Consider the following 14,760-nt stretch of genomic DNA (forward strand, 5'->3'; position numbering starts at 1 on the left):
AACCTATATTTAGAACTTCTTTCTTTGTGGTTTTTTTTTTTTTTTTCATTGGCCCCTTAGCCATACTTGTTCAGGAGATTCATCACATTTTAGGGAACACAGCAGGGATCATAGTTATTCCCCAAATAAGCAGATACCACATTTCCCCATGAATTATAGATAGTTATACTGAATATTTCTCTTAGATTTTGTGTTTTGATGTCCAGTTTTTGTACTGTATAAGATAGATGGATATTTTCTTATTTTTAATATAAATCATATGGTAGATCCATTCTTGTCATTTGATGTGAGGACTGTCAACTTCAAAATTTTGTTCTTTTTTCAAAAGCTACTGTTTTCTAAGGCAAAAAACGTTATTTTTAAGAGTGTGTTTTTCCTCAGTAGAATTAACACTTTTACAATCTTATCTCTTTGGTTTACTAACATATTGCCAATGTAGAGAGCAGCAAAAATGCTTTAAGATTCTGATATGCTCGTCAGTCTTCTGATCTTACCTGAGAACTATCAGACTATCTCCATAACCTAATCTTAAAGCATTTCCTCCTCAGAAAATTTATAGTGACTATGTGACCTAGGTTGCCAGTGATGCTGGCTAATAAAAACCACCTGTGTTTAATCAGTGACTGGTCAGTCACTGAATGCAAGAGGTCTTCTAAAATCTTTGATAATTTTCCTGCCGCTGGACCCCTTAAGTGCATCATTCAAGCAGATAAATAAAGGTTAGAGTTACTTTGACGTTCATACATTACAGATATTTTTAAAAAGCTACTGAAGATATGTGCACACTAAAAATTGGAGGAAAAATAATTCCACCGAAACGTTGAGAGTCCAGCAAGCCCTCTGTATCCCTCCACGTATCCTCTGTATCTGTACCATTTAATATAAGGAACTTGAGCATCCACAGATTTTGGTATCCACAGGGGGCCCTGAAATCTTTCCTCCTTGAACACTGAGGGATGACTGTAGTGCCTTTTGTGTTATCTGTAGCTCATTTGAAGTTTAGTCTGTGCAGATAAATTAAAGTATTTGATGACATATAACTGAGATCTCTACTAAATTAAATTATGCTCTTTTATAATTTAAGTGTTGATAAAATATTAAAAAATGCAAAATGTTCTTTTGATAAAACTGTCATGCAGGTTTATATAGCAGGTATTAGCTATTCATAGGAGGGAAGGGGAGCTAACGTTAATTAGTTTAATATGGTGCCAAGGTACTGAGCTAAGTGTTTAATGTATATAATTTCATTTAATCTTCATAACATCCATATAAAGTAGATATTGTTTAGATACTATCTTTACTTTACAAATCAGGACCAGAAATGCTACATAGCTGTTGTTCTATGTATTACTCTGGTCTGTTAAACCCCAAATCAGCATTTGTTCCCATACAACATGAATTGAACAATGTCCCTGGCATTCAGGAACTCTTAATGTAAGTAAGGAAATAAAATGATACATTAAACAATGTGGGAACTGTTTTTATGAGGCTTTAGGAACATGTGAAAATACCACCTGACTATTTGGGGAGGTTAGGGAAGGTTTTACAGAGTTGATGTTTGAGCTGAGCTTAGTATTGAATAGCAATTTTTTATGAACATGGTTTAATGTTCATTCTGCTACTTTAAACTGTTTACAACTTTATATTTTCAGCAATGATGAAATTAGCCTGTGATGATTATTATGGAAGCAAAAGCAATATGAGAAATATTACCTAATATATATGCAGAAGCAGTATCGAGCATGATTTATCATGATATAGTTTTTATTATCTGTTACTTTGGTGAATTTTTGATGTTAAGAATTTAGTAATCCTAGGTGAAATATGATTTCTTTCACTACAGATGTCCTCCTCGCACTTTCTTACCAGCCCTCTGCAAAATTTTTCTTGACGAAAGTGCTCCAGACAATGTGCTAGAGGTGACAGCCCGTGCCATAACATACTACCTGGACGTATCTGCAGAATGCACCCGAAGGATTGTTGGGGTAGATGGAGCTATAAAAGCACTTTGCAATCGTTTGGTTGTAGTCGAACTTAACAACAGGACAAGCAGAGACTTAGCTGAACAATGTGTAAAGGTAAGTCTTAATTATTTATTGGCCCATTTGAAGATCACTTAGTAAAAAATGTATTTTGCAAAAAAAAAATTCTTTCCGTGGTTGAAAACAATGGAAGTCACAGTCCTTATGTACCAAAGGAGATCCCATATGGCTTGGGAAAAGAAATCTTATCTTTGAAGGAAACTTGTAGGTCACTGATAATGCTTTTCTGTGTTGCCTCAGTGCTCTTTGGTTTCTGGTAGCCACTAACACTTTGAGATAGGTTATTTGTGTTGCCTCAATGCTCTTCGGTTTCTGGTAGCCACTAACACTTTGAGATAGGTTATTTCTGTTCTTATCCAAAATGATTTTGTATGCATGCAGTAACAACAGGAACCATGACAGCTAACACTGACCACCAATGCCAGACATTATTCTAAACACTTTACATGTATTAACTCTCATTTAATCTTCATGACAACTCTGTATGAGGTAGGTGCCGCTAATATCATCACTTCTGTTTTATAGGTGAAAAAAATTTAAGCATACCAAGATTAAGTAACTTGCTTGGGATGATGCAAGTAGTTAGTGGCAGAGAGCCAAGATTCAAAGATTAGGAATTTGAAGATCAGGAAGTCTGGTTCTAGGCCCATGAATTTAATTGTTTTGCTATACTCCTGTTAAGAGTTAGCAGTTTTGTTTTATTCCTGATGGGACTAATTATAAACTTTATGTTACTCTAAAAGCATCAGTACTGGTGAGTAGTTTATTGGAAGTACTTGGTGAACACATTTAGATTTTATGTGATTCTCTTTTTTTTTTTTTGGTACGCGGGCCTCTCACTGTTGTGGGCTCTCCCGTTGCGGAGCACAGGCTCCGGACGCGCAGGCTCAGCGGCCATGGCTCACGGGCCCAGCCGCTCCGTGGCATGTGGGATCTTCGCTGACCGGGGCACGAACCTGTGTCCCCTGCATCGGCAGGTGGACTCTCAACCACTGCACCACCAGGGAAGCCCTGATTCTCTTTTTTGATTCCTGTTTCATTCTTTTTATGATTCTTGCTTCTCGAGGTCACCAGTTTTCAGACTTCTTGTCTCAGGATCCCTTTACAGGTCTTAAATTATTGAGGACCCGCAAAGAGCCTTTGTTTATGATGGTTCTATTTATATTTACCATATTAGATATTAAAACTGAGAATTTAAAAGTATTTATTCATTTATCATAAAATAACAAACTCATTATGTGTTAACATACATTACATTTTTAATGAAAATCACTGTGTCCTGAACAAAGAGAAAATTAGAAGAGTAACATTGTTAAGTCTCATTTGAAATCTGTGGTTTAATAGAAGACAGCTAAATCCTAATATGTGCTTCTGCATTCAGCCTGTTGCTATATCACACTTCATATAACTTTTAGAAAATGCTGCCTTACGTTCCTGAGAGAATAGGAAAGAAAAAGATAATTAACTGTTATAGTATTATTATTAAAAAAGTTATAATTTCAAGGACCCCTGAAAATGTCTTCCCCATGCTTTGAGAGTTGTTTTTGTAGGTGTTAATATCTTGACTTTCTGATTCTGTGTTTATAGATTTATTTCTGTCTATGGCCTCAGAGGAAGAGGTATTCGTTTTTCTGTTCAGAGCTTTCCCCCCTCTTATTCTCTTGATCACATCACATCACTTCATTTTTCTTCCAGGACTGGGGTTTTACTCCATTGCATTTATTCACTGACCTATATTTTCAAACTCTTTCTTGTCTGTTAACACCCTACTCTCCCTTTCTCTGTTTCCTTTGCAGATTATTCTTATTTAATTCATTCTTCAATGGTAGTATTTCCTAAGGTCCTGATTTTAGTTTCTTAAATCTGTATAAACTTTGCCTAGACAATCTCATCTGTGAGCATCAATACCATTCATATATAAATATATGTATGCCCTTCATGGGCTTCCCTGGTGGCGCAGTGGTTGAGAGTCCACCTGCCGATGCAGGGGACACGGGTTCGTGCCCTGGTCCGGGAAGATCCCATGTGCCGCGGAGCGGCTGGGCCCATGAGCCATGGCCACTGGGCCTGCGCGTCCGGAGCCTGTGCTCTGCAACGGGAGATGCCACAACAGTGAGAGGCCCACGTACCGCAAAAAAAAAAGAAAAAATATATATATATATATATATATATATATATATGCCCTTCCCATCTTTATCTCTAGAACTGACCTCTCTCTTGAGTTCTAGACTCCATATTCAAAGGCCTGTTGGATATATTCAACTGGATGTTTGAATTCATTGTCTTTGATTACAGATAAACTCCTCTCTTGATAAGTGACATCAACTTGTAGCCAGTCACTCAAGACAAACCTGTGCTTTATCTTTTACTTCCTTTTTTCTACTCCACACATGTGATTAATGATCAAGTGCTCTTCTGGTTTATTTCCTTCTGTTTGTCCCGGCTGTTATTGCCTTAGTTAAGCCCTCATTCTTTCATGAATATTAATGCTTGAATTTTTGCATTTGCCTCTACACTCTCCCTGTACCCTGCTTCCCACAGATATTAACTGGAAATCTGATCATATTATTTCCCGCTTAAACATTTTTTTGCTTAAAGAATAAAGTCTAAATTTCTGGTATGCCTGTAAGACCTGTGGACCCTGTTAACTCTTTAGTTCTACCTGAATGCATTAAACATCAATATAATTTAGAAATGAAAAGTGATTTTTAATGTCTTAATATTCATAGAGTAAGTGTGAGGATGATGAATAATGTAATAGCTGGCGTTTATTGAATTTTTTTTTTTTAATGTCTAGGACCTTTATAAACTTTTGCTAAATTACTTGTAGTTCTCAGCTTGTCATGCAGGTTTCACCGCCTAAACCTATGCTGTCCAATATGGTAGCTATATGTGACTACTGAACACTTCAGATGTGGCTACCCCAAATTAAGGTGTGTTATAAGTATAAAATATACATGGGATTTTGAAGACGTATTACATAAAAATACCAATAATCTTTATATTGATTACATGTTGAAATAATGACACCTTGGATATATTGGGCTAAATAAAATATGTTAAAATTAATTTCTTCTGTTTTGCTTCACTTTTTTTAAACAAAAGTTTATTCTTTTCTTTTTTTAAAAAATATTTATTTATTTATTTTTATTTGATTGCGCCAGGTCTTAGTTTCAGCAGGCGGGCTGCTTAGTTGTGGCTCACTGGCTCCTTAGTTGTGGCATGCAAACTCTTAGTTGCAGCATGCATGTGGGATCTAGTTCCCTGACCAGGGATCGAACCCGGGCCCCCTGCATTGGGAGTGCAGAGTCTTAACCACCACGTCACCAGGGAAGTCCTGAAAAGTTTATTCTTAAAGGTACAACAGGCTCCAAGTCAACACTTCATTCTAGCTGTAGGTAGCAGCATGTTATGGCAGGGAATCCAGATGGTTAAATGAGAATGGAATTAAGGATCACCATTGCCTCAGGCACAAGGAACAGTTTTTTGCCAGATTTCTTAATTCCACCTGTGGCCAGGGGGCCCTTCCCCATGGCCTTTGCTTTTAGCTCCTTGAGTTTCTTCTGCAGCTCTTTCTGTTTCTGCTTGAATGCCTTATCTTCCTTGGCCACCTTCTTGGGCTGCTTCAGGGACTACTTCTTGCCATCTTCACAGCCAGACACAGCTTCTGCCCCCCCCTTTCTCAGACCCTGCCCTTTTTAAAATGTGGCTCCTAATCAATTTGGAGGGTGTATTGTGTTTTCTGTCATTCTCGAAAATTAAAATTGGACTTACTGTATTCTTTTGTGAATTTTGTTTTACTCTTGTAGGTGTTAGAACTGATATGCACTCGTGAGTCAGGTGCAGTCTTCGAGGCTGGTGGTTTGAATTGTGTGCTTACCTTCATTCGTGACAGTGGACACCTGGTTCATAAAGATACCTTGCACTCTGCCATGGCTGTGGTATCAAGACTCTGTGGCAAAATGGAACCTCAAGATTCTTCTTTAGAAATTTGTGTAGAATCTCTGTCTAGTTTATTAAAACATGAAGATCATCAGGTAACTACGTCGCTCTTGTGTACTGTCTTTTCAAAACGTGATTTTATAGCGTCCACTAGTTATAACCACGATATCCAGTGGACTCTTGAACAGGGTGAGGGTGAGGGGTGCCGACCCTCCACACGGTTGGAAATCTGCACATAACTTTACAGTCGGCCATCCGTATCTGGGGTTCTGCAGCTGTGGATTCAACCAGCTGTGGATCATGTAGTTCTGTAGTGTGAATTTAGTGGGGAAAAAAATCCACATGTAAGTGGGCCCATGCAGTTCAAACCTGTGTTGTTTAAGGTTCAACCTTAGTGCAATTTGAATTTTTTGCTTGATGAGCTAGAGATAATTTTCATCTTCTCTTTCTTTTATCTTAGATCTCTATGATAATCTCTTTTTGTTTTGGCAGTGATATGTTTTAAATTATAAAAGTGTTATGTGTTTATTCTTAAAATTTAAACGTTTTAGAAGTATATAATTTTTAAAGCTGCACTTATACCCAGTGTAATTTGTTGGCTCAGCACAATTTTGTTGGCTTAAAAGGGTAGTTTTCGTTAAAGTAAAATAACAGTATTTAAAATTTTATATGTGTAAACTTGTTATATTAGCATCTTTAGAAAATAAAACTTGACTTTTAATGCTTTTTTACCATTTAGATGTTAATCATTTTCAGTTGTTGTCCATCGATTATCTTGGCAAATTTGTACATAATAATAGTAAATATTTGTTGAGCTTTTACTGTTCCTCTAGGTTCTTTACATATATCATTTCATTTGAGCTCAATGAATTATAAGTACTGTTACTATTCCCATTTTACAGATAAGGGAACTGACGCCTTGAACAGTTAAGTAACATCTTTAGGTTATACAGTTATCAGAATGTGGAGCCAGGATTCAAACCTAGACAGATTGTATGCTTTGCTACAATTGCCTTTCTTAATAGTCTCAGTATTGAAATAAACAGTACTGGTCCTTTTTAAGTGAATTTTATTCATATATATATTCTTTACATCATTAGGTTTCAGATGGAGCTCTGCGATGTTTTGCATCACTAGCTGACCGATTTACCCGTCGTGGTGTTGACCCAGCTCCATTAGCCAAGCACGGATTAACTGAGGAGCTATTGTCTAGAATGGCTGCTGCTGGTGGTACTGTATCAGGGCCATCGTCAGCTTGCAAACCAGGTCGCAGCACCACAGGAGCGCCTTCCACAGCTGCAGATTCCAAATTGAGTAACCAGGTGTCTACAATTGTAAGTCTGCTCTCAACACTTTGCAGAGGCTCTCCAGTAGTAACGCACGTAAGAGTGTTTTTGAATCTTACTTAATCTTTCAGAAGAAGTATTTTGGTGTAGTGCAAGCATGCTAAAACTTTTTTTCCTCCCATTCTCTTTTTAGGATCTCCTGAGGTCAGAACTTCCAGATTCAATTGAAAGTGCATTGCAGGGTGATGAAAGATGTGTGCTTGATACCATGCGTTTGGTTGACCTTCTCTTGGTGCTATTATTTGAAGGACGAAAGGCTTTGCCAAAGTCTAGTGCTGGATCCACAGGCAGAATCCCAGGACTACGGAGATTGGATAGTTCTGGGGAACGCTCACATCGGCAGCTTATAGACTGTATTCGAAGTAAAGATACCGATGCACTCATAGATGCAATTGACACAGGAGGTTGGAAAATATTTTTTAAAATATAAAAAGAAAACTGTGAGATAAGGAATTATATAGGCAACTTCTAGTTTCTAGATTTTTAATTTTTTTTTTTTAATTTTTAGCAGTTGTGCCAGAAAATAGAATGGCCAACGTATTCTATATCCTCTCCTCTCCCCATGTATATAAATTATCAGCCTGGTGCATGGTAAGATCTGAGTAAATGCTTGTTGAATAAGTAAATGAAATTAACCTGTCTATTGCCAGGAGTTCATACCAATTCTAAGGTTAAGTGGAGATTGAATTTAGGGCTGTTGTTTTCTCAAGATTAATGGAAGCTGACACAAGTGAATTATCATTATATATAGTAAATTTTTTTTACACTGCTTCATGAGGTGATCAGCAAATATAAGTTGGTGAAAAATGCTTCTGTGTCATCAGACTTTTGTTTTCTTTTGATTATCAATGTGGTTTAGTTTCTTTTCCTCGGTTACGGTGTGAGGAAACTAATACTCTTGAGTTTTATTGTGTTTGTTTTTTTGTTTCTTATTTTATGTTTATTTTTAATAAAAATTTTAGAATACTTTTTCTTAGAAGAATTTACATTTGCTGATTATTTACTACTTTATAGTCGACCTGAATGTTTAAAATTGGCTGTGTATTTAGTGATTATTAATAACAATCTTTAAATGGTTCCCACTTTAGAAAAGTTTATTATTATTTGTTGACTTTTAAAAAGATTTATTTTTTTCCTTCAAATTTCCAGCCTTTGAAGTAAATTTTATGGATGATGTGGGTCAGACTCTATTAAACTGGGCCTCTGCTTTTGGAACTCAGGAAATGGTAAGCTAATAAATAAAAGCTAATGTTTTAAATCAAAGATAGCAATATTAATAAGGCAACTTGATGATTCTCCATCATTTTACAGGTAGAATTTCTTTGTGAAAGAGGTGCTGATGTTAATAGAGGTCAGAGGTCATCATCATTACATTATGCTGCATGTTTTGGAAGACCTCAAGTAGCAAAGGTAAAATCCAGGTTTTTAAGTTATTAATTTAATATTTAACATTTACATGGTTCTGAAATTAGAATGAAATGAAAACTTCTATTCTGATAAGCCATGCTTTCATGCTATCTCCATTTGCTCCATTTCCCTATCCCCACTACAGGTAAGCGTTTTTGATTGTTTTTTTTTTGTTTATCTTTTCATTGTTTCTTAATACAGATGCAAGCAAGAATAAATATGTATGCTTATTTTCTCCTTATACAAAATGTAACATACACTGATTTATACTTTGCTTTTTTTCATCTAATACACATTTTTCATTTAATAATACACATTGAGACTTCTCCCTATTAGTATATAGAGAGTTTTTGTACATCTGTATACTTAGCATGTGTGAATGTACTGCAGATTTATTCAGCCAGTCATCTATTGCTGAAAACTTGTTTTTTTCCCGATTTCTTACTCTTGGTAATGAATAACTTTATACATGTTTCTTTTATTTCTGTTTATCAATATAGCAAATATTTTATTTGCCGAAGAACATGGTATCTTTGACTCTTAGATTAGCAAAGGACTTTGGAGAGTTCTTTTTTTTTTTTCCTATTTCCATTTTGTTATGTTTGTTCCTTTGTTTTGTCTTTTAGATTCTTCATATAAATGAAATCATACAGTATTTGTCTTTCTCTGTTCGACTTATTTCATTTAGCATAATACCCTCTAGGTCCATGCATGTTGTTGCAAATGGCAAGATTTCATTCTCTTTTATGGCTGAGTGATATTTCATTGTGTATATATATACACCACATATTCTTTATCCATTCCTCTATCATTGGGCATTTAGGTTGCTTTTATATCTTGGCTGTTGTAAATAATGCTGCAGTGAACATAGGAGTACACATATCTTTTCCAATTAGTGTTTTCATTTTCTTTGGATAAATATCCAGGAGTAGAATTGCTGGGTCATATGGTAGTTCTTTTTTTTTTTTTTTAATATTTATTTATTTGGCTGCATCGGGTCTTAGTTGCGGCATGTAGGGTCTTTCACCACGGGGTGCAGATTCTTTCTAGTTGTGGAGTGTGGGCTCCATAACGCATGAGCTCTGTACTTGCAGCATGTGGGCTCAGTAGTTGCAGTACATGGGCTTAGTTGTCCTGCGGCATGTGGGATCTTAGTTCCCCAACCAGAGATCAAACCCGTGTCCCCTGCATTGGAAGGCAGATTCGTAACCACTGGACCACCAGGGAAGTCCCTGGTAGTTCTATTTTTAATTTTTTGAGGACTCTCCATACATCGTTACTATAGAGTTTTTTTTGTACAGTTAGGAGAAATTGAGGTCCAGAAAGGTCAAATGATAAGGGTTGAACCAAATGTATGATCTAGGTCTCAAGAATCTTCATATTGTGAAGGAATTTTTCATATTTGCTAAGAAGTCAGGCACACCTGGATTCAAGTCTCAACTCATTAAGAAAAAAGGCTATCTGGCCTTGGACCAGTTTCTTAAGTTTGACTTACAGTTTTATTAATAAAATGTATATACACTCCTAGTATTTTATTTACTTATTGTTGACTGTGCTGCACAGCATTTGGTATCTTAGTTTCCACAGGGGACGAACCTGTGCCCCCTACAGTGGAAGCACAGAGTCTAAACCATTGGACTACCAGGAAAGTCCCTGCTAGCATGCTTATTGTGATAATTAGGGAAAAATACATGAAAAGCACTTAGTATAGTAGCTGGCACATTGTATGTAGATGCTTAAATGGTAGCTGCTACTATTGTCACAGTATTGCTAATATTGTCTTTATACTGTAAGAAGATTTTTGTTAACAACTTAGCTTTCTAGGTGGTCTCTTCAAGCTCGAATTCTGTCAGTTTGAATTGGTTAATTTTTAGAGAATGGTGTTCCTAAGGGTGGTAAAAATTTTTATTAAGGCAATTTTTTTTTCAAACCCTTACTGTTTTGCAGTTATGGGTAGCTGAGTGGGAGAAGGAGCCAAATGAATTGTATCTAACCTTAACCCATCTTGATTATACATCAGCCTGCAATGAGCTATAGCTGCCATTACTAATAATGATATAATAGTGCTCACCAAGCACTTATTTTGTGCCAGCCAGGGTCTTAAGCATTTAACATGTTTTATCATTCATCACAGGTTCTCCTGTTTTTTAATTGATTCTAAGATATTACCCCCACCCACCCCCATACACATTTTAACATCTTTTAACTAGGAAAGTCTTATAATTGCTATTGGCCAGATAGAAATTGCAGCATAGTTATTATTACCTGTCAATTCATTACAAATTGTGAAATGGATTTTAGTAACTTGAGTGAAAAATCCTTTCTGATAGAAGAGCACGCTCAGTAATGCTGTGTCACTAAACTCCTTATGGCACAGATGACAGCATTGTGTGTAGAAACACAAATATTGGTGACTTCGGATCAAAAAGAAATTACGAACAATTGTGCTCAGAATGTGAAGTTACAGAAATATCTTATTATATTTCATTTATTTTTTAAATTTATGTTTGTCCAAGTAATACATGAAAAAAAATCTGAGTTTATAAAAGTTCTTTCAATAAGTTAAAAAAAATCCAAGCAATAGGAAAGCATTGTTGCAAACTTAATTGGCATTGTTTTTTCTCTCTTAGTAGTACTTAATTATAATCTCTGTCAGATTATATCAGATTATAAGTATCTGTGGCATCCTAGATTTGATGAAATACTGAGTTATTCTGATTCAAACTCCAGCAGTTTGGAATTTTTAGCCAGTACTGCATACTTTTCTGATGAATGTATGTACTCACTTATTTGTCAGATATATTGTGTTATAACGAAATTCAAAAAGCTGCAGCTCTGAGGCTGATAGGAAAAATGTGAGATGTGTTCTCTGTTCAAAAGAGCTTACAGTCTGCTGGGGAGAGAGTTCAGTGTCCATTAAAAATTGGTGAACTTCCCTGGCAGTCCAGTGGTTAAGATTCCAGGCTTCCATTGCAGGGAGCACAGGTTTGATCCCTGGTTGGGGAACTAAGATCCCACGTGCCACACAGTGTGGCCAAAAAAAAAAATGGTGAACAGTGCGAATTAGTATTTAAGACCTAAATTTGGTAGCTCATTCTAGAAGAATCAATTTAACTTGGTAATTGGCGAATTTAACTTGGTATACACGAAATGACGAAGATGATTACCACACCACAAACTGAATATTAGTACCTCTGTTAAAGTAAGGAAATTGACTGGAGCAGTTGACAGGTTCAGATGGGAACGTACTTAATTTGAGATGTTAATAAATAACCAAGTGACATTAATCTATAATTTTTTCAAGATATAAATAAACCACTTTTAAGGTGTTGTATGCAAAGGCAGAGATTTGAATTGGTACCTGCTTGATTAATTCTGTAAGTCTGCAGTCTGAAGTATGTCAGTGCAATCTAAAGGTTGCAGAACTGGATATTGAAGAAATAAGGTGTTAATTATTATATCCACATTAAATGCTTTTCTTTTCTAGACTCTCTTACGGCATGGTGCAAATCCCGATCTGAGAGATGAAGATGGGAAAACTCCATTAGATAAAGCTCGGGAAAGGGGCCATAGTGAAGTAGTAGCTATTCTTCAGTCTCCAGGTGAGTGATAATATCTTTCCTTTTAAGCCATCTGCTATTACTTTTCAGCTTCACTTCCGTAGAAGTAGCTTTCTGTAGACATGTTAACATTATATAAAGAAATCAGTTCTGTGAAGTCAAATAATTACATACACACACAAACACATACACACACACAAACTTATATTTGCTAAACATTTAACAGTGTACTATTCTGTGTTCTTTGAGACTGTGGCTGCATGATTCCAAAAAGGCCAAATCACAAGTTTAAGGGGGTGTGAATGTCATAAAGAATAGTTGGTTATTGCATAGACAAAGTAGTTTGACCAAATTTTTAAGTTTTCACAGAGTAGATGAATGCAGAGTCTCTGTGAAATATTTTATGGAATCAAGTGAAGTATCCAAAATTACCTCCTTAAGTTGTGATTCAGCTTCTTGGAGGTACTAATGTTCTTTAGTAGTTTTACAAACGCCTTTGATAGATACAACATCCTAATTTGTTTGACTGTTGTTAATTAGGGTAATTATAGTTGATTTTATAGTACATTTCAGTGTTTTTTCATTGAAAGAAAAATTTTCCAGCAAAGTATTTTATTGAACAATATTTGTCTGTAGGTGATTGGATGTGTCCAGTTAATAAAGGAGATGATAAGAAAAAGAAAGATACAAACAAAGATGAAGAAGAATGTAATGAGCCGAAAGGAGATCCAGAAATGGCACCCATATACTTGAAAAGGTTACTGCCAGTATTTGCACAAACATTTCAGCAGACTATGCTGCCTTCTATAAGGTAGTTATCTGTACTATTTGTATTTACTAGTTAAAATATGCTAATTATATACCTTTATTTATCTCACTTTTCCAGAAGGATGTGTGAGGTTTATTTTAATATTGAAAAGGTATGGTAAGAATAAAAATTAGATTGGAGAGGTAAATCTTTCCTTCTGGTGATCTGACTTAAGAGAAGTTTAGAAAACTAAGAAAACTAGACTAACAGTTTTTGTAGCTCTCTGAATATCAATTCTAGAGAAATTTTTATAAGTACAACAAACATTTATTGAGCTTTATGGAGGCCTTTTTGATAGAGTCAGTATAAGCTGCCCACTGGAGGAGTTCCCAAAGAATTAAGACTTGGCCCTGTTTATGTGCCCTTGCAAGCTGGTGAGGAAGAAGTGAGTAACAATACAGAGTGGCAAGTAGCAGATTAGACATAAATTCCCTAGGGATATAGATGGTTTAACAACTAATTGGCTGGGCAAATTGGAGATTTTATGCAGAAATGAGATTTAAATTGGGGTTTAAAGGATACTTGGAAGTTTTCTAGGCAGATGAATTTAGAAGGATCATTGTGCAACAGTGTGTGCAAAGGCATGGAGATATGAGTCAATTCATCCTGGTGCAGGTCCTGGTGTCTCTCCCTCTATAGTGTGTCCAAAGTCTGCCATTTCTATCCATCTGTTTCTAATACTCTGGTTCAAGGTGCGATAGTCTGTAGTTTGGCTACTATAGTTGCCTCTAAAGTAGTCTTTCTACTCGTCTTCTATCTTGTCCCTCTACAATCTGTTCCTACATGTTATGCTGAATTAGTTTTTCTTTTTTTTTAAATAAATTTATTTATTTATTTTTGGCTGCGTTGGGTCTTTGTTGCTGTATGCAGGCTTTCTCTAGTTACAGCGAGTGGGGGCTACTCTTCGTTGCAGTGCATGGGCTTCTCATTACGGTGGCTTCTCTTTTTGCAGAGCACGGGGTCTAGGCGTGTGGGCCTCGGCAGTTGTGGCATGCGAGCTCAGTACTTGTGGCTCTCAGGCTGTACAAAGCAGGCTCAGTAGTTGTGGCACATGGGCTTAGTTGCTCCACAGCATGTGGGATCTTCCCGGACCAGGGATCAAACCTGCGTCCCCTGCATTGGCAGGTGGATTCTTAACCACTGCGCCACGAGGGAAGTCCCCTTTTTTTTTTTTTTTTAAATTAATTAATTTACTTTGGCTGCACTGGGTCTTTGTTGCTGCACGCAGGCTTTCTCTAGTTGTGGCAAGTGGGGGCTACTCTTCGTTGTGGTACGTGGGCTTCTCATTGTGGTGGCTTCCTTTGTTGCGGAGCACGGGCTCTAGGTACGGGGGCTTCAGTAGTTGTGGCATGCGGGCTCAGTAGTTGTGGCTCGTGGGCTCTAGAGCACAGGCTCAGTAGTTGTGGCATGGGCTTAATTGCTCTGCGGCATGTAGGATATTCCCAGACCAGGGCTTGAGCCCGTGTCCCCTGCATCAACAGGCAGATTCTTAGGCACCTTGCCACTAGGGAAGTCCCCTGAATTATTTTTTAAATCATAATTATATCACATCATCTTCTGACTTAAACCCTTCAGTAGTTTCTAATTGGCCTTAACTAAAACCTAACTTCTTTTTTTTTTTTTTGGCGGTACGCGGGCCTCTCACTGTTGTGGCC

At 36.7% G+C, this 14,760-nt stretch overlaps 1 protein-coding gene and 1 pseudogene across 2 annotated transcripts in view; one reads left to right on the forward strand and one right to left on the reverse strand.

The window, feature by feature from the left end:
• Positions 1–14,760, forward strand: part of HECTD1 (HECT domain E3 ubiquitin protein ligase 1) — an 88,203-nt gene that overhangs the window by 20,354 nt on the left and 53,089 nt on the right. For both annotated transcript variants that reach the window (XM_065871078.1, XM_065871079.1), the window contains exons 2-9: positions 1,844–2,078; positions 5,852–6,079; positions 7,085–7,366; positions 7,464–7,734; positions 8,480–8,556; positions 8,642–8,740; positions 12,225–12,339; positions 12,934–13,108. In XM_065871078.1, the coding sequence (XP_065727150.1) occupies positions 1,844–2,078; positions 5,852–6,079; positions 7,085–7,366; positions 7,464–7,734; positions 8,480–8,556; positions 8,642–8,740; positions 12,225–12,339; positions 12,934–13,108 (1,482 nt within the window). The remainder of the gene's footprint in view (positions 1–1,843; positions 2,079–5,851; positions 6,080–7,084; positions 7,367–7,463; positions 7,735–8,479; positions 8,557–8,641; positions 8,741–12,224; positions 12,340–12,933; positions 13,109–14,760) is intronic.
• LOC136143298 (translation machinery-associated protein 7-like) lies at positions 5,474–5,713 on the reverse strand (annotated as a pseudogene).

The sequence above is a fragment of the Phocoena phocoena genome, chromosome 2 (genome assembly GCF_963924675.1).
Source record: "Phocoena phocoena chromosome 2, mPhoPho1.1, whole genome shotgun sequence".
Lineage (NCBI taxonomy): Eukaryota > Metazoa > Chordata > Mammalia > Artiodactyla > Phocoenidae > Phocoena > Phocoena phocoena.